The 17790-nt window shown below is 38.2% G+C and overlaps 1 protein-coding gene across 1 annotated transcript in view; it reads right to left on the minus strand.

Moving 5' to 3' along the window:
- Positions 1-1786: 1786 nt before the first annotated feature.
- The window catches only part of drd3 (dopamine receptor D3), a 36334-nt gene continuing 20330 nt past the window's right edge, over positions 1787-17790 (minus strand). The window contains exons 4-7 of the mRNA XM_087788257.1: positions 13483-13676; positions 6265-6330; positions 4292-4670; positions 1787-2336 (exon numbers count right to left, since the gene is read on the minus strand). Coding sequence (XP_087644383.1) covers positions 2140-2336; positions 4292-4670; positions 6265-6330; positions 13483-13676 — 836 coding nt within the window. The 3' untranslated portion in view covers positions 1787-2139. The remainder of the gene's footprint in view (positions 2337-4291; positions 4671-6264; positions 6331-13482; positions 13677-17790) is intronic.

Raw genomic sequence — 17790 nt, forward strand, 5'->3', positions numbered from 1 at the left:
AAAAATGGATTCTGACTGGAGGGTAAATAGAAGAATGGAACCATTGATTATTGCTGTGGCTTAAAATGAACTTAATATCCACGATGATCACGGGCTTGAGGGATCCTCATGCTTCTCCGCACGCCTCCATAATACACCTTAACGCATGTGAATCATTGGTGTCGTGACAATTTTGGTGAGAAGTCGTGGTGATGACACACAGCGCAGTGTTTGTGGCTCAGAATTTTTTATTCATGATCTGATCTCGTTGTTTTTTTTTTACTTGATAAAAATTACTCTTAGTCCTCAAATCTGTTTGTATCTTTTTTTTGCTCATGGTGTAGTGTAAATAAAACAGTGAAGACTCACATGTATATTTAAATTAAGCTGTTTTTAACCCCACAACATTACCTGCTCTCTGAGGTCATGGAAAGTAGTTCCTCTGCTTTATTTAACAGGCACGTTACGTAGTGACATTTAAACGCTTTCAGTGTTTATGTGTAAAAACACGGTCTTTTTCACATTTTAGTCAGCCATGTTTATTGTTCATGTCATCCACAGCTGTTCTCCCCTCACAGGCTGGGTTATTACTCCTCAGCCTCCCTAGTGAGGTTTCTTCAGGGGTCCTGGAAAGAGCGTGCAACATGGTTTTCGCCCAGGATTTGGAACTGTGGATCCGTACTATACCCTTGGCAGGATCCTTGAGTGTACTGCCTGTCTACTTTTGTTTTGACAATTTGTAGAAGGCATTGGAGTCCCTCTGGTTGATCAGACGATGACCTTCAGTTCTCACTGAAGCGTTTTGTGGCCCGAGTGTGAAGCAGCAAATGAAAGTACACAGTTCGTAGTCAGAATAAGGTAAGAATCCATTACCGGGTTGGAAATGAATTTCCTTCCCCAAGTGGAGGTGTTTAAGTAAGGGGCTTGAGATTGAGAGGCAGATTGGAATGGCTTGAGCCGTCCGTAGGCGTTGAACTGATCTATTTTAAATAAGAATAGAGCTAAGCTTCAGGCTGGACTTAAACCAGCAACCTTCTTGCTGTGATACACATACACATTTGCTGATAAAAAAAGACGTGATTTGAATTGAAGTGTCAAAAGCTTGATGTACTTTTATATATTTCTGCTCTGGTCGCTCAAACCACTGATAAATTCTGAACATCCATTTCCCACTTCAGCTGGAGTGAAGGCCGATTCATCACCAGAACCGACCCATCAGTTTCTACAATATCCATTATTGAGTCCAGTATTGTGTGGCAGCACCCGGATGTTTAAATGAAGCCACGTTTATTATCTTCCTCGGATGCTGAGATGTTTTTAGTCCCACCATTACCTTCAAGTATGTCCAATTTTGTTTGACTTTTCCCATCTGCTGTCATGTGGAAAACAATTTAGATGGTAATTCGGAAATACTTCTCCCTCAGCTCTTATGATTTTCACAAATATTTTCATTAATCCCCCTAATGGCGGGAGCTAATCCCACACTCAGTTGGATGGCACACATAATTAAGTGCTCCTGAGGAAGCCGGATCCATGAACGACGACAAGCCGACGAATGAGTGAGATTTTATTTACAACACACATTAGAGTCTGTGGCCGTGCTCTCTGATGTGTTCCCTGATGTTTCCCCATCACTTGTGCAGGTTTCTGAAACACGGTTAATCACATTAAAATATCTGGATGAACCACAATACCTTCACGTTGACACATATATATGGCGATTCTGAACCAGTGATAGAAAGAGCGTCACTCTCAGTGAGTGGCATTGAGTTTTCACATGCACCGATGATTACCTGATGGGTTTTTTATTCATGTCGGGGGACGAGGGGGGGGGAGTCCACGCTGTGGCACGAGTCCTTCGGTCAGAAGCAGCTGAGATCAATTCACGACCATTCTAAAGATCCAAACGCAGCACAGATGCTGTCATGATGGAATGTGTCACATACTAGCATGACGCTCATGCTTGTGCTTCAGTAGGAGAGCAATACTTTCAAGTGCTGTCCTTTTTTATACAAACAAAGTCACGTGGAGTCCAAATACACCTCTGTTTGCACTTATTGCACTGTTGCAATTTCACGCTTGACCTCACTAAAGCGGCTCTGCTGGTCTTGACCGTGACTGGTCGTCTCGTGCAGTCCCTGTGTAGTTCGTTTACTCATCTCAACAGCTGAGGATCTTGATGAAAGCTCGCCTGAACTCGATGTTGAAGGTGGTGTAGATGATGGGGTTCAGGGCGCTGTTGACGTAGCCCAGCCAGGTGAAGGCGCTGTAAAGCTCCGGAGGCACGTAGCACGTCCTGCAGTGGGTGTTGAGAATGTGAATCACAAAGAAAGGCAGCCAGCAGATGAGAAACACCCCTGAAGGAGCCAGAGAGGAGCGGGTGTAGGTAGCATGGAGTACAGAGGAGATGTTTTATGTAGATGGGAAATGGTGAGTGGGAGAAATCAAAGTGGAATGTGATTAGATTGACAGGAGGAGAAAGTAGGAAGAGAATGTGTAACAGAAAAGGGAAAAAAGGAACATTGTGTTAATTATGTTCGAAACAGTTTTGGTCAATTGAAGTGAACATCTATCTCCCACACTTCACACAAGTTACATCATCATTGTCAGGCTTGTGAAATCATTCTACCGTGACTGGAGAAGTCCTTTGAAAGTAAAGCTAATTCTTTCATCTGTTTGTAAGCACATTAAAATGTAAATCTTTACTCGGACAGATTTTAATTTTCCTTTTAGAAAGGTACTGAGGAAGATGAGCTCTTATGTTCCCAGTCATCAAAGAGGACGAACACTATCCTTGACCCTTATCTCTACAGCTCTACAGTAGCTAAAGGGTAATTCTATGAAGTGTTTTATGGCCAGTCAAAAATGTCATAATGTACCTAAATAGAACATTATTTATTTTATAGATTCATTGCATTGTAAAAGTATATTTTTCATAAATAGTAAATATCATTTGAAAAACAACAATTCAACTACTTGATACTCTGTTACACATACAGTACATGCATCTGGTCCTTTATCTGACAGAAAATGACATTACTTCAATCTTTGAAGGAGCCAAGGTGTCAAACAGGTTGAAATAATATCTCAAATTGAGTGATCTTTAAGTTACGCTGTGATAAAAATGTATTACAGTGCTCTATGACAAATGACACCCGAGTCACAAGAAAACTGATATAGTTGATCAGGATCCATGTCTCAAGGTGGAGAATATTTTGTGAGGTGAAACTGGAGTGAACTGAACAAATCTTTGCAAGCACAGGAAAACATACACGCATCTCTTATTGTGTTTTTATCTGTTTTTAAAAAGTTGTAATATTGTGCTTTTCTTTCATTTGCTGTCACAAGCTCTCACCTGTAAGAAACAATCGTCTCACCTTCTATTATTTCTGGATATGAATCTAATGTCTAATTTACAATAAAAAAGATTTGCTGCAATAATCCAGGAATGATAAACACACACAATAACATCTGTTTTACACTCATTGGGTCTCATTCCTGAATGGCTGAACAAATGTTTTTGTTAAACGTGAGCTGCGGGGAATTTACAAGATTTAGTTATTCATTAATATTTTAGTAGCTCAGATCAGATCTCTTACTCAGAAAAATCTAGCCCTGCTCTTGAGTTTGTGAAGAGTTTGTTTTAATTCAAGAATGTATAATGCAACCAATGCTTTCGTCAGCAGGTGATATTTGGGATCATTTTACCATGAGCTGCTCTCCTTTTTAGATTCAATCGTCACATGTTTACGATCAGATCCGAGTGTTCTGCCGCGTTCATGAATCAGGAGTAGGTTTCTGGTGCAATATCTGTGCAGGGATTTACTGGCGCTTCATGAACGAGACCCAACAAATCCAAGTTCTATAATTGGGGCTGCGAGGCAGCCGACAGCAAAGCAGGTGAGGGCGGACAGGTCAAAAATTATTTTGGGCGTTTTAACTAACAGCTATGTAATAAAATCAGACACCTGTGCTTAGATTTTGTCAGCAAGATATTTGCATATGCTCACCGGACCGGACTTAAAGGAACCTGGTTGATAATTAGAGCGTGTGCAAGCCCCTGTCAGGAGCCTCTCGTCGCTGTTCCAGAACCAGACGCCAGCCAGACCTTTGACCTTTTAGCTTGTATCCGTGGCGGCCTGAGCTATATTAGCTGGCACTGTCACGGTTTGGCAGGAGACCAATGCATGAACTATTTATTTTAGAAAAACCGATCCTTGCGGAACAAATGCAGCCACATTTCCATGAAATGAATGTAACAATGACATTTACCATTTTCATTTCTTGTCATCCTACTTAAGTGTCCACTCACCAAGAACGATTGCGAGCATCTGAGTGGCCTTCTTCTCCCGGGCGTGCATACTTCGGAACCGCTGGCTGCTGGTGAAGGAGTGAGGTACTGGCCGCAGGGCCGTGTGCGTACGACCGTTGGAAAGATCCTTCACCTCGCAGCTCATTCGGACTGGTGGCTGTGCATTTCCGTTGCTCCCGTTACCTGGATCTTCTTCTCGTCGTTCATGGTCCAGGTCCAGCTCAGTGGGAGCACATGATGCGTGGCTCATGCTGCAGTAGTTATGTGTGTCCACTGGAGGCAGCATAGAGTTTTCAACAGGTCCTGTTCTAGGGCGTTTTCCCCATAGGCATCTTGATAGAAGGTTGGGTTTGGAATCAGCTAAAGGTTCCACGCTTTGCTGTTGGAAAAATAATTTAAGATTATCATTGCCTTTTTATCCAGTGAATAGTTGTATTACAGTGCTAGTATTTGATGAAAATCAGGTAAAATTAACAATCGTCGGGGGGGAATTATTTCTAAATCATCGGGAAGACAGCGTGATAATATAATCCTGTTGATGCAATTTTTCAACTGTGTATTGTTCTGTTGTTTAATGGCTTTGTTACCATGGTCTGTAAAATTGCTTTACAAATACAAATTACTTACTTACTTATTCTAACTTGGTTTCTGGATCCTGCACAGTATTCTGGATCTGAACAGTATTTTCTGTGGCTATTGGAAAAAAACAATTTCCCGAAGGAGACCTCCTGAGGGATCAATAAAGTTTTACCTTAACCTTAACCTTAACCTTCTGCTTGTTTGTAAGTTTGAGTATGAAGTACTTTGAGACACTGGGGGATTGTTTTTCTTTTTGAAGTATGGACACCAACACAAATAGACCATTAGGAAATGTTAGAATGTTAAACTTTAACACACGACCAAAATTATACCTTTAATCTGCTTTCCAAAAGAATGATTAAAACATTCATAAATACTGGAAAATACACAAATTCTTTTGGTGCTATGTTGTGTCAGCAGAGCCTTAATATAGAGTATATTAAAATATATTAAAAATCTTTCACTCTTGTGTTATCTCAAAGTCTTTGAAATAACCCAGACACAGAGATAACACAAGGGTTAAATAAAACATTTCTAAACCTAAAAACATTTGAAACAAATATATCATTCCTTTGCTTTATTGAAGTTACAATCTTGATAAAGACTTTTTCTTTTGAGTTTGTTGTAGCTAGTGGTTGAAGTGTTTTTTTTATTCTGCAGTTTGGACCGTGAGGTGAGTCTTGGGCAGTGCACACATTTGTTTGTGTCATTTGAAAGAACGCTGTGGACCTGACACTGCAGTTATTGGGTCAGGGACAGAGCTAGTGCAGGAAATACACTGTGCAGACTTTGTTTATTTCTTTGACGACAAAAATAGGTTTTGTAGAACCAGTCTACGATTCATTTGTAGGCACCTTGTTTGCCAAAATAGAACCTGTCCTGAGTAAATGTACCATTTAAACAGATTTGTATCGTGTCGTTCAATAATGTGAGCAGAAAAACATTATGATACAAGTGATGTAAATAAAATAGTACACATATTTCGTACCAGGTGATAGATAGATAGATGGATAGATTGATAGATTGATTCTTTATTGATCCCCTGAAGAAAAATAGTGTAGTCCAGCAGAAATAACGCATCCATTCATACAAACATCCTTAAATACACGTAAAGACAATAAAACAAAAATATGAATACAATACGACAGATGTATTTATGGTCTATATAGCTGCTAGAGATACACCAGTCATAATTCCCGAGTAGAGAAATCCAGGTTTTCTTATTTTGGCCATAAACAGCCAAGACACCCAGAGAGATCCCACGAGTGTACCCACACACATGAAGAACACAATAACACAATAACAGAGCTAATATGATGCTCTGCCAAGCAAAACACTCTGCAGCATTTATAGACTTTAAAGGGTCTTGAATATGAAAAAAAAACAACTCTTACCACTTTTATCCTGATTGGTGACAGATCTTGTTTGGCCTTCGGAACGTCTTCTTGCAGACACGTTTCCTGTGGACGTCAAAGATGGATCATTTAAAACATTCATGTTCTTTGGGAAATCAATAAAAGTGATTTGGACAGTCTGAGAGTGCATCTGCTGGATCTGATGATAACTACTTTAGAAGGACTGCAATAATTAATTCATCATTTCACTTCGAAGACTCTCGGCTGCATCTTAATTGTTTCAAACAAGCTTCAAGTTGAATCAATCTGTTGTAAATCCAAAAACATTCTAGTCATAATTCTGCCTCATTTGTTACAAACATTTTTTTTGTCTGACACAGACGCTCCAAACAAACACTGACATCCCAAAATGTTTGCAAGTCTTAACAATTGTCCCCATAGAAAGTAACGATTCTGTTTGTGTTGTGTATTCATGTGTGTAAATGTGTTTGTAGTTATACATCTGTGTGTATTCTCTATGTAGGTTTTTGTCTGTGTGCACTCACAGTTGTGTAGCTTTTTAAAGTGTAGGAATGTGTTTACTAATGTTAAATTTGATTGATTACATTTAAGTGTTACGTTTGGTAAAAGCTCCGGCGTGTTGCACTCGTATTCCATCACCTCATGTTAAAAAAATAGACACAGCAGCAGATATTTATTATTTTTGTCATTTTAGTTAAGGGTTTTTGCTACGGGCCTGTTGTTCTTTACTCGCCAGTTAGACCTAATCTTTTAATGCTACGTATTACTGTGTTATTGACCTCAAGCTCTTGACCTTAAAAAATGTTTTAATAACTTCAGTGCCTGTGGGACCATCGACTCTGCTCGGAAATTATCTTACATGTTCTGGTGGTGGAGTGAGAACGACGCTTGGTGCAGACTTTATATAGCAATTAACATGAAAATATTGTTTTTTGTAAAACCTTGAAGGGCAACTAAGTGTTGGTTTAAGTGTGTCTTAAATTAATCTTGGACCTCTATTGTACTCATCAGTATGTGTCTATGTGTACAAAACTCTCTTTTCATTGAAATATTACATCAAAAAACGTGATTAAGCCTTGCCCACTGGAAACGCTTTGTTTTTCTGGAGATCAAATCTTGTTAACCATAACCACGTCCACTCATTTATCAGGGTTTGTTGTCGCAAGCCATCAATCCCAGAAGTCTCCACCTCCAAGAGACTCGTTGTATCAACAAAGCGGGTGTGATCACAGCTGGCTGGAGGAGGAGTGAAGCCATTATTAGGTCATAATGTAAGCTCTTGTTTGCAGAGATTTCCGACCGAGTAGAACTTCATAAAGTAATAACTTCAAAACATTGACATTATGAGAGACAAATTGGAGAGGAAGACTTCAACATTAGAAACATGTCAGGAGAGTTAGTTTTTTACATTAGTTGCCCTTTAAAAATATAATTTCAATATATTGTATGGGAAAATCATATATGTTATCAGGACTCTGAGTTGCATATTTGTTTTTTTTTGCACTCCAGTTGGCGATTTAAGCAGTGTTAATGCTAATTAAAATATACCAGTTCATGCATTTATGGATGTTTCTTCATATCGAGTTGCAGCCTCAGCCACTTATAGCAAAACTGCTGTCAGACGGATTAACTGTGGATTGGAATTTAGCGATTTAGATGACTTAGTAGTCACTTTCAAGCATTGACTGTCTTTAAGTAGAATAATCTGAATGATGTAATTGTCACTAAATTTACACCATTCTAATATTAACTTGACCTGTATTACTCACAGATTATTTCCTGAGACTTGAATCATTGCTATTTCCCCCTGAAGTAATAAACAATAATGTTTTGCTTTCATGTTGATTCACATGAGTGTTGAATACAATAACAGAGAGAGATCAATGTTCACTTGCAACACTCTAGTTGACATTTGCTGTAATTTGCAGTAATCTCACACTAACTGTGACCTATAAAGAACAAGACACATTAGTGAGACTTTAGGATCCAATTACACGTTTGCATCTCTGATCATTTTATCCTATTTTAAATCGTATTCTTCAGGTCAGCAGAGCTGGGCTGCGAGACTTTCATGAAACAATCTCATGTCAAGCTCCAGGCTGCAGCCATGGATCACTGATGACAGCAAATCGCTGTTCTAAGTCTGGTTACTCATGATCTATTAGCTTCATTTAAAACGCCTTAAGAATCTCAATTGTTTTCTCAACTTAAGTCAACAAACAGACGATTATTCTTCCCAGGAGTACGAAATGACCTACTTCTATTTATTAATCTATCAGTTCACTCATTCATTAATGCCTCCAATTATCATTCCAGCTAAAAATACTTCAATTCCCTGTTTGTTCTCCCCTTTCAGCTTCTTTCTAGCCCCCCGTCCATCCAGTCGACCAAGCACTCACAAATGTTCTTCAGCTGGACAGTTTTGAATGAGCAAGCTTTCCCTCCAGACCCCTCATTCTTTCAGAACACTCGTCTGATGTTTAAATGTGTGAATACAGTCGACATCTGTTTGCCGTGTTGCGCTAGCATACTGATCATTTAGCCTGTGAATTTGAAAGCCTACCATGACTAATCTCGTGTAGCAATAGTAGTCCTCATTGATCAGGGTCAGGGGCCGGGGTCACACCTTGTGGAGTGGAGGTCACAAATCAGAGTCTATGGAGCGTATTAATGGTATCTCAATATATTGTTCCAGTCCGGAGTGTTTAAAATTTGCAAAAACATGACAAATACAACCTATCAAAGTATAAATTGCTGTGTTTAATTTGTTATTCGTGATGCCATCAGCATTTTAAGTCAAGCCTTACCAGTGATTTGTATCTTAGTTGTTTCGAAGGACGACTTGTGAACTTCAGCTCAGCTCTTTACAGCCGTCTCACGAGTGAAGGTAATACACTGACATGATTGTCCAGCTCAATCATCGCTTATGAAAAAGCGACCAGGATACACAAACTTACAAAAAAACATTTCTTTGCCAAACCGGTGGGACATCCTTTTGCTCATCATCAAGGAGTGAAGGCGCTCCTTTGAATCCGTAGGAAGACTATTGAATTCCATCCAACCTTTGAAGAGCCTGCAGTGAGTCCACGTCATCCTAATTGAACTGACTTTCCGTAACGTAACAGACACCAGCTATCAGAACTAAATTTGTCTGACAAGAGCTAATTTTGGACATCATTGCACATGTGCTCATCATCACCAGCGTCTCTCTCACTTCCTGGAAGCGGACACTTGATTTCATCTCAAGAGGACTGACTGGCAACACCAGTGAGCTTATTGAACACACCTGGTTCTGTTGGCTTTGATCGATCTGGAATCCGAAGTTTGACCTTCCTGTTGCATCTCTGGCTTTAATAAGAAGCCGTTTCCAAGAAGTGTTGTTGAGGTCAGCCACGCCTGCCCCCTGCTATTCATTTACATTTCACCCTCGTTGACCTCAATCTGCTCTGTAGTCGCATCGCTTCTCTTTCCCACAGCTATTTACCTGGGACGGCGAAAAACCCTGAATAACCTCTAACTCCAGCTGACATGTATGCATATGAAAGGAATCCGACCGCCTGAAAGAATGTCGCCAGCACAACAGAGAGGTTGGAGGCTCGAGATTGTAAAAAAAAAAACCCTACAGCTGAATCAGCTTATCTCCAGAAACATGCGGCTCTACTCTCAGTTTGTGTTCCATCAGTTGAATGGTTGTAATAGATTAAATGGGTTGTTCATGGTTGCTGGCTGCCTGATGAATCAGTTATTCTTATTTCTAATTAAATAATAGGCAGTTCAATTACGGCCATACATTTTAGTGCAGGTACATACAAGTGTTGTGACAGCTTTTGTTGTCGTCTTCTATTCTCCACACTTATATATTTAAGAAACATTCATCAACACAGTCTATTCCTTCATGCGTGTGTAGAGTTGGTCTGGAAATGACTTGCGTGATTTTAGGAAGACGAATTACCTCTAACAATATGTTTGTCTGTCTGGTGTCAAATATTACTTGATTTTAATGAATAGATTAATATGAAAATCTCAGTAAAAGTGAGGAAAATTCAAGTTAAATCGGTGAAAAACAATCACATGAGGGGACAAACTTGATTGTAATTATTATTAATATTTGAAGTCTCTATATAAATGTTTACATTGACAGATCCTCATCTTATCTTTAACCCTGGCATCTTTATAGGTTAACACGAGCGTTCATCTACTTAGATTCTGAGCCAACCATCTGGCCGTTTCAAATAACTTGACGGGCCATTTCTTGAGTTTGACACAAATGCTGTAGACCAGTGTTGGGAAAGTTTACTTTCTATGTGATTTAGCGAAAGTTTAATTCACCAAGTTTAAAATGAAGAAGTTCACTTCATAGTGCATGATTTTCAAAAGTTCACCGCTCTAAGAATGAACCAGTTCATACTTTTTTCTATATGTTGCTACAAGTTATTCTTCTTTATTTTATTAGTTTTACATTACATTTATGTGTCAGAATTCTTTGTCATGTCAGAATCAGCAAACATTTATTGTGACTATTGTAAAAACAACACAGGAGTGTGTGGAATACAGTATTGAATAGAATAAATGAAATAATTCTAAATGAATAAAAAACCATTAAACATACAATTTATACATTAAAGTGAGCATGTAAAAATGAAACAACAGAAATAATTATGATCCAGACATTAAATGTTAAACCGTAAATAACTAGGGTTCACATTGGGACATTTCTGCCGTCTATTCTGTTTTCAGTAGCAACTGTTCACGGTCCAGACGTGCATTTAAAAATGTATTTTTTGAAAGTCTGCACAAAAATGTAAGGTTTTTTCTGCCTTATCGACCTTGTCATGAAACCTGTTACTACTTCATGCACATCGAGTTCACTTGAGTTTGCATTTGAATCATATCTATGATATTTCAAATGCTAAGAGGAATCTAATTGTATGGAATAAGAGCAGCTGTATAGAAAGCTGCAGTGAGTCATTTTCTAGTAACTTCAGTCGACCAGGATCTATGATTATTGCCGGTGTCTCTCTGTTACTTAAAAATTTGTATTTCAATAACACAGTCCGGCGAATGTGAATAATGGTGGTATAATGTTAATAAGTTTTTTGCAGAGCAACTAAAGTGTTGATTTAAGTGTGTCTTAAATAGATGTTGGACCTCTATCGTATACATCAAAATGTGTCTGTTTGTACAAAACTCTCTTTAATTGAAATATTTACATTAGAAAATGTACTTGAGCCCCGTCCACTGAAAATGCTTTTTTTTTTTCTGAGCATCGAAGCATCGTCATGATCAGTCACTTTATGCATCAGTCAGGGAAAATGCTGTTTTTGGCTGTTGTCACAATTATATAAAAAAAATGTGTTCATAAAGTTAGAAAATGACCTCCTTGGCAGAGGTATGCTCTTTTATTGTGCTGTTTAACATATGTTGCTCTCTGAAGAAATTAACATGGCAGGGATCAGCACAGGGTAATCTGTTCCTTTTAAGAAAGGAGAAAAATAAAGTTATGCTAACATATTGCCTTTTCCAAAGAAATAGGAGGATAAGATGTTTTTTTGTCGCAACAGATGGACTTTACCTAACCTGTTGATCTCCACTCCCACAGTAAGAAACGGTGCTCACAGCTGTACTATCAGGTCATATTTTGTTTTTGAACTAAAGTGGAGTTTGTGAAGTGATCCAACTTTTGAATTGTCAGCCAAGTTTGGAAAAGCACTTGATATTTGAATCCAGTGATGTCAAGTTCAATCCAAGTCGTGGACCAAACAAATATTATATACCATTTAGCTCTTATAGTGATGCAAAATGTGTACTCTGAGAGGCAGCAAATGAGCATAAGTTACAAAAAGTTGAACATGTCTGACTCATGTGTTCTAAATTCTCTCCTCTGCTATTGATATTTTAAGTTTTAATTGTCGGAACCAAACCTTTTTTTTGCTCCATTAATCAAGGTCTTGAGTAACAACAGACGTTTGATGTCCCAGCAGGAGTACTTCCACTTTAATGCGCCCAAACACAAAATTGTTTCGATTATTTTGTGAGCCAAGATAGCAAACGTATTACCACTATGACAGCAAGTTATTTTTCATGTACTCTAGGAACCATAGATAAAAAGTTATTTCTAGTCAGAACACTTCAAGACACTTTACATCAGCCGATGTAAGCAAAAGCTTCAGGCTGAAAATACAATTGGGCGTTAAGGTTTTACTTGCCTTACAAATGTATATCTCTGAGTTAGTTGTAACCTTTTATATGAAGAGAAATCGAGGCAAATTTTAAAAATGTTAATATAATTATATCATGAAAACAAGTGTACAATTTACTATGTATAGACTGAAAGTTATATGATGGAATGGATTTCCAACAGTGACAAGTGAAGTTCTGAGAAAAGTAGGAAGAAACAAAGTGCTTTTCAACAGTAAATATGAAGAATATGTCTGAGGTATGCAAGTGTTGCTACAGCAGATCGAAATCCTCAGACTGTCTCCATCTTTTGGTCTTCTTCACCTTCTTATTGAATCATCATTTTTCTAGAGTTGCACATTAATGAACTGCAATTGTATTGCTATTGTTTAATCAATCAATGCAATATATTAAAGTGAATTAGATATGTATGTATAAGTCTTTTAATGAGTCATATGTGATGAATTGTTGGCAGACCACGAAGGCAAGAATCAATAAGTAGAAAACCAACAATAAATTACAGATTTATTTGATTGGACAGACTGTTGAGCTGCTCATGATTTCCCCCTCGAGACGTTGGATTATCAGTCCAAGAATCATAAATCTCCCAACTAGACAATCCACGACTGCAGGAGAATTTTACAAGATGGCTCTCCCACGTGAATTCAAGGACTTGTGCTGGCCCTGAAAGATTTATAAATTAAATCTGTGTAGAATTTGCATGACATTACATAAACATTAGAATAATATTATAATGCAGGATCACAGTGGACTTAAAGGTTACTGAAGGTGTGATTGAGAGTCATGGATAATCGTCCTTCAGCAGTGTTGTTGTGTTGTTATGAAAACAACATACACTCCATCTTTACAAATTTAAACTCCAGACTTGAGGATAGCTGCTCGGGATGTAAGAACTGGAACCGTCACCCTTGAAAAACACTTGAGTTTTCAGAAGAGTGTGTGAAGGTGAGTGTGAATGCTTGTCACTCATGTGACTGACGGGCTCTAATTGAAAGTATTCTCCTACAAGAACATACATTAGCAAGTGATCACTCTCACCACGGACGGGGGGGTTGAGCTCGGCGGGATTTTGCTGCTGGCCTGGCTGAAGGCGATCCTCTTTCTCCTCATCCTCAGGAACACATAGATGCGGATGTAGACCAGCAAGGTGACCATAAAAGGCAGGTAGAAGGACACCACGGAGGAGTAGATCACAAAGTGGGGGTTGGAGATAGAGCACACCAGTGGGTCATCTGCGGCGACAAAAAACACTTTTTAGTTTGATTGACTTGTGTAAGTGCTCGGCCCAAACTACATCTTCTTGGTATTCCCTGTACACACTTCCTGCACGCGGAATCTTTTGTCCGGCTTCATGATTTACTCTGCAATAATCCTGCCATACATCTACACAAAGAGCCTGTTTGACGTAATAATTACGGAGCAAGGGGTCAAATTTCCAACTCTGTCGAACATCAATCAGGCAAATAAAGAGTGCTGTGAGAAAAAAATCAGACAGGGGTCACAGATGCGGTGACCATACTGCATGTCGATAACATGAACAACATCCAGTCATTTTCCTCTCCCTGATTGTTCCTGCGGGAAAATAAATCAAACGACGAACACAAGGACAGGTCTGTTTCACACCATCATCATTTCCTACTCAGATCATCCATCTTTGTTGTGCCACAATCAGAGGCAGACTTAATAACAAGAGGAGGATCCTAGACCTGACGTGAACCTGGTGCTTTCTCAGCGAGCTGTTGATGCTCGGCTACTTCCTGACAAAGCGCTGGATTCCAGAAATCACTTCCCATTGTTGCACATTGATTGTAGATGGAGTCTGCCAAAAAGCTTGCATCTCTGCGAGCATCTTTGCATTGTTTCTGAGTAATGCTCTTAATTATGCTGTGCAGTCATGCATCTGTGCTGCTGGCTGCTGAATTAAAATAGCTGCTGGTGCCGCCGCTCCACTTTCTCTTGTATTGTTGGAGGGTCATTCAGTGGCCATACTAGATTTTCTCAGCTCAGCCTGAGATCAGTTTTGTGAGCAATGAATAATAAACACCCCTGTGGAGCTTTGGAGGAACACTTTAGAAGAATGAAGTCGCATTTCATGAAACCCGATTTGAAACCTGCTGGGCTTCATGATCTAGTTTTGTGTCGATAAAATTGGTCTTCGGAGGAAACATCTTTGTCTAACCAATCTGTATCTGCCGGAGTTTTTTTTAGCTCACTTTGAGAACTTTTAGAAAGTTACTGTATTTTAGCCATTTTTATTTTATTCAGATCAATAAGACAATATGAGACATATGAGACAATATTTGTAAATGAACACATATATACATAATAATTAAAATGTCTACTGCTACTTTGTTATTATTAGATTACAACTAGATCAAATTAAGAAGCAGTTTATTGATTCACATTTATCTTCAGTATTTTGAATTCAATTCAATATTGTTAAATTTTTTATGTTTAGGAACTTGTCATTGACGTCCATATTCACAGAACTAGATTAATTTAAGTTCACTATATTAAATATTTTCCCCTCTTTTATCATCTGTGTTCTGCTTTCATCCTCTTTTCTTTCTTTTTTATTTCTTTTAAAAAATGAAAATGTGATCTTAAAATATGTTTCAATACAAATACTTTTACAGGCACTTACAAGAGTCCAACTTTGTAAATGAATCATTTTATACTATCGTGTGCTAAATCTTATTAACTCAACATACATTTTTACAATAAACATTCCTTGAGCAAAGCTAGTGGGAAGATGTAGTTATTGCAAACATTAAAGGAAACCGATCACAACCACAGCAGAAAAGCTACAGGGTTGATTTATCCCCATTTGTGTACTAAATAGTGCGACATGAGATTGACAAAGACTGCATATATAATTTAAAGCAGCATAAATCAAGAATAAACGTTTGTTTCTGTTCCACACAGTTGCACTTTTAATTTTCTTAATCAGAACATATGAGTACATACATGGTGGGTGTTTCATACTGCGTACTTGATTAAACGCTTATTTCCTTGAACTGTAATTACATGTTCTTCTACCACCGTGGAGCAGAGCGTATAAAGTCTTTAATCCGCATATATTTGCTTGAAGTTGTTAATAGAGTAGAAGAAGGCCGTGGAAACCATAACCTCAATAATGGAAGTTACTGGGAGTAATTAAGTTGCAGCCTCTGGTTTATGTCCACAGATGTTTGGGAACATCTTTCATGTCCCTGCGCTGAGAAAACTTCCGAAAAGATGCACATTCTGACTCTCATCTTTCAATTGTTGTGCTTTTGAACGAGGCAAGAAAAAAGAAAAGAAAAAAAGAAGATATCTGAGAGAGAAAGAAACATAATTATTGTGATCATTTAAGAAATGAATATGCAATGTGTTTATGAAAGTATTCCTTCAATACACAAAACTACCTCCCTGAAGCTGTTAAAAATGTCAATTTGACGTCTCCATGACCGTCTCTGATCAAATTACAGCCGTTTGGACTATTTACATCCTGCTGGGAACTCAAGACAGCTGGCTCTGAATGTAATGACAGATAAAAGCTGAGGACTGCTTCTTCAGAGATTAAATGCTCCTAGAATACATTAGAGCGAGAGCAAAAGAATGTCACTCTTACTTTGCCGTACGTAACGAACAGATAAGCACATTGTTCCGCCAATCACCTTCTTTGTGACATTTAAAAGTTGCAGCACTTTTCCCGGAACCTCTCTAAGGAAGTTCACAGATGCTTGTCAGCAAAAAACCATCTGCTGTGATCCTTCTCTAATTCCCATAATGCAGCTCAATTAAACTGAATCATGTAAATGGTTCTCTGAAGACTAGATAAGTGAACAATGTTAAGTCCCCTCGGTTAGTGAGGACGGATGTCGCAGGTTGATTAAGGTCAACTTACATTTTTTTTACTCTTCTGAATACATTTGCTGAAACCAAAACAAATACCACAGAAATCCCTGCTCCTCTGTCCGATACTTTGACTTAAATTTCAACTGCTCATTACCTCTGCCAAGGAGGAAATGAAATCATGTCCGTTGACCTTTCAATTACATTTTCAATAAATCTTGATAAGGGAAAAAGGAAGGGATGATTACACCTGCCCTCTGCTCATTGAATTAAGCTGTAAGTGATGCTATTCAATGGTGTGTAAAAAGCTCAACAAAAGAAATCTGTAATTATGTAGATAAGATAGATGCAGGGACATTGTAATTCACGTTGGTCAAGGAACTGGTAGTTATTAAGGTGTAAGTACAATGTAAGTTCTGCGGTCACTGATGATGTAACTGCAGCATCTGATCCTGGAATATTCCAAACATCCTCTTATTACGACAGAGATGATGAACATAAATGGAATCACTGTCTCATTACCATAAAGCTCTCAGGTGGTCAAAGTTGTCAAAGAAAGTAACAGTTAAAAAGAGCACAGTCTTTAAAATGAAACCTATCATTAAACTAAATTAAAACAACGAGTGTTTTATGAGGAAAAATGCCAAAGTCTGCCTACATCAGTTCAGGTAAAACCTGTACGAATGCAGGCTGGTTCAATGGGAAGCATCAAGTCTATGAGCGTCGGCTGAGACTGGTTCCAGAACCAATGAGTAGAGAGCCTCTGAGTGGGGGACATGGGGTCTACTGAGGTTTAGATATTTTCTTCTATTACAAGTCTTAAAAACCTGTCAAATGTCTCACACGGAAAATCAGATATACCATAGTTCAACCAAATGTCATTCGAGCATGCTCACTGACTTCCTAGACTTGTCACCATTCCCTCTTTCCGTCTTTCTATTTTTGATCCTTCTTCAAATCGATTCCACTCCAAACCAAAGTAGAATGATGAATATCATTGTAGCTATTATACTGTACAGTACAGCCATCCCTTTGCCTTTGTTTCGTACGCCTTTCCTTTCATCTTATTCACAAATTCCATTTCATACAATTCATTTCACATGTCTCAGTTTGATACCCAACTCTTCTTTTTTCCACCTCCATTATTCATCTTTTCTATTTTGCCTCTCATCTATCTTTACATCATTTCATCTTGGCTTTTATGCTTTTATGCCTTCAGTTATTTAAACCCAGAATAGCTGTCGAATGTTTTTCTTTTTATTTCAATCTCATTTTGTCAGTTTTTCGATCAAAATTTAATTATATAGATTAATTATATGACTCTGCCCCTTGTAAGTACTGTATCTCTGTATATCAAAATATTTTCTTCAAGTTATTCATGTTTTTGTTGTTGTTGTCGCCTTTGGATAATTAAAAAGAAAACTTTTCTTTAGACATAATTATTCTGAAATATGTCAGACATTTTGTTGACCATATGCTGAAATAAAAACTCATTTAAAACCAAACATG

Source organism: Callionymus lyra, chromosome 4 (genome assembly GCF_982586985.1).
Source record: "Callionymus lyra chromosome 4, fCalLyr1.hap1.1, whole genome shotgun sequence".
Lineage (NCBI taxonomy): Eukaryota > Metazoa > Chordata > Actinopteri > Syngnathiformes > Callionymidae > Callionymus > Callionymus lyra.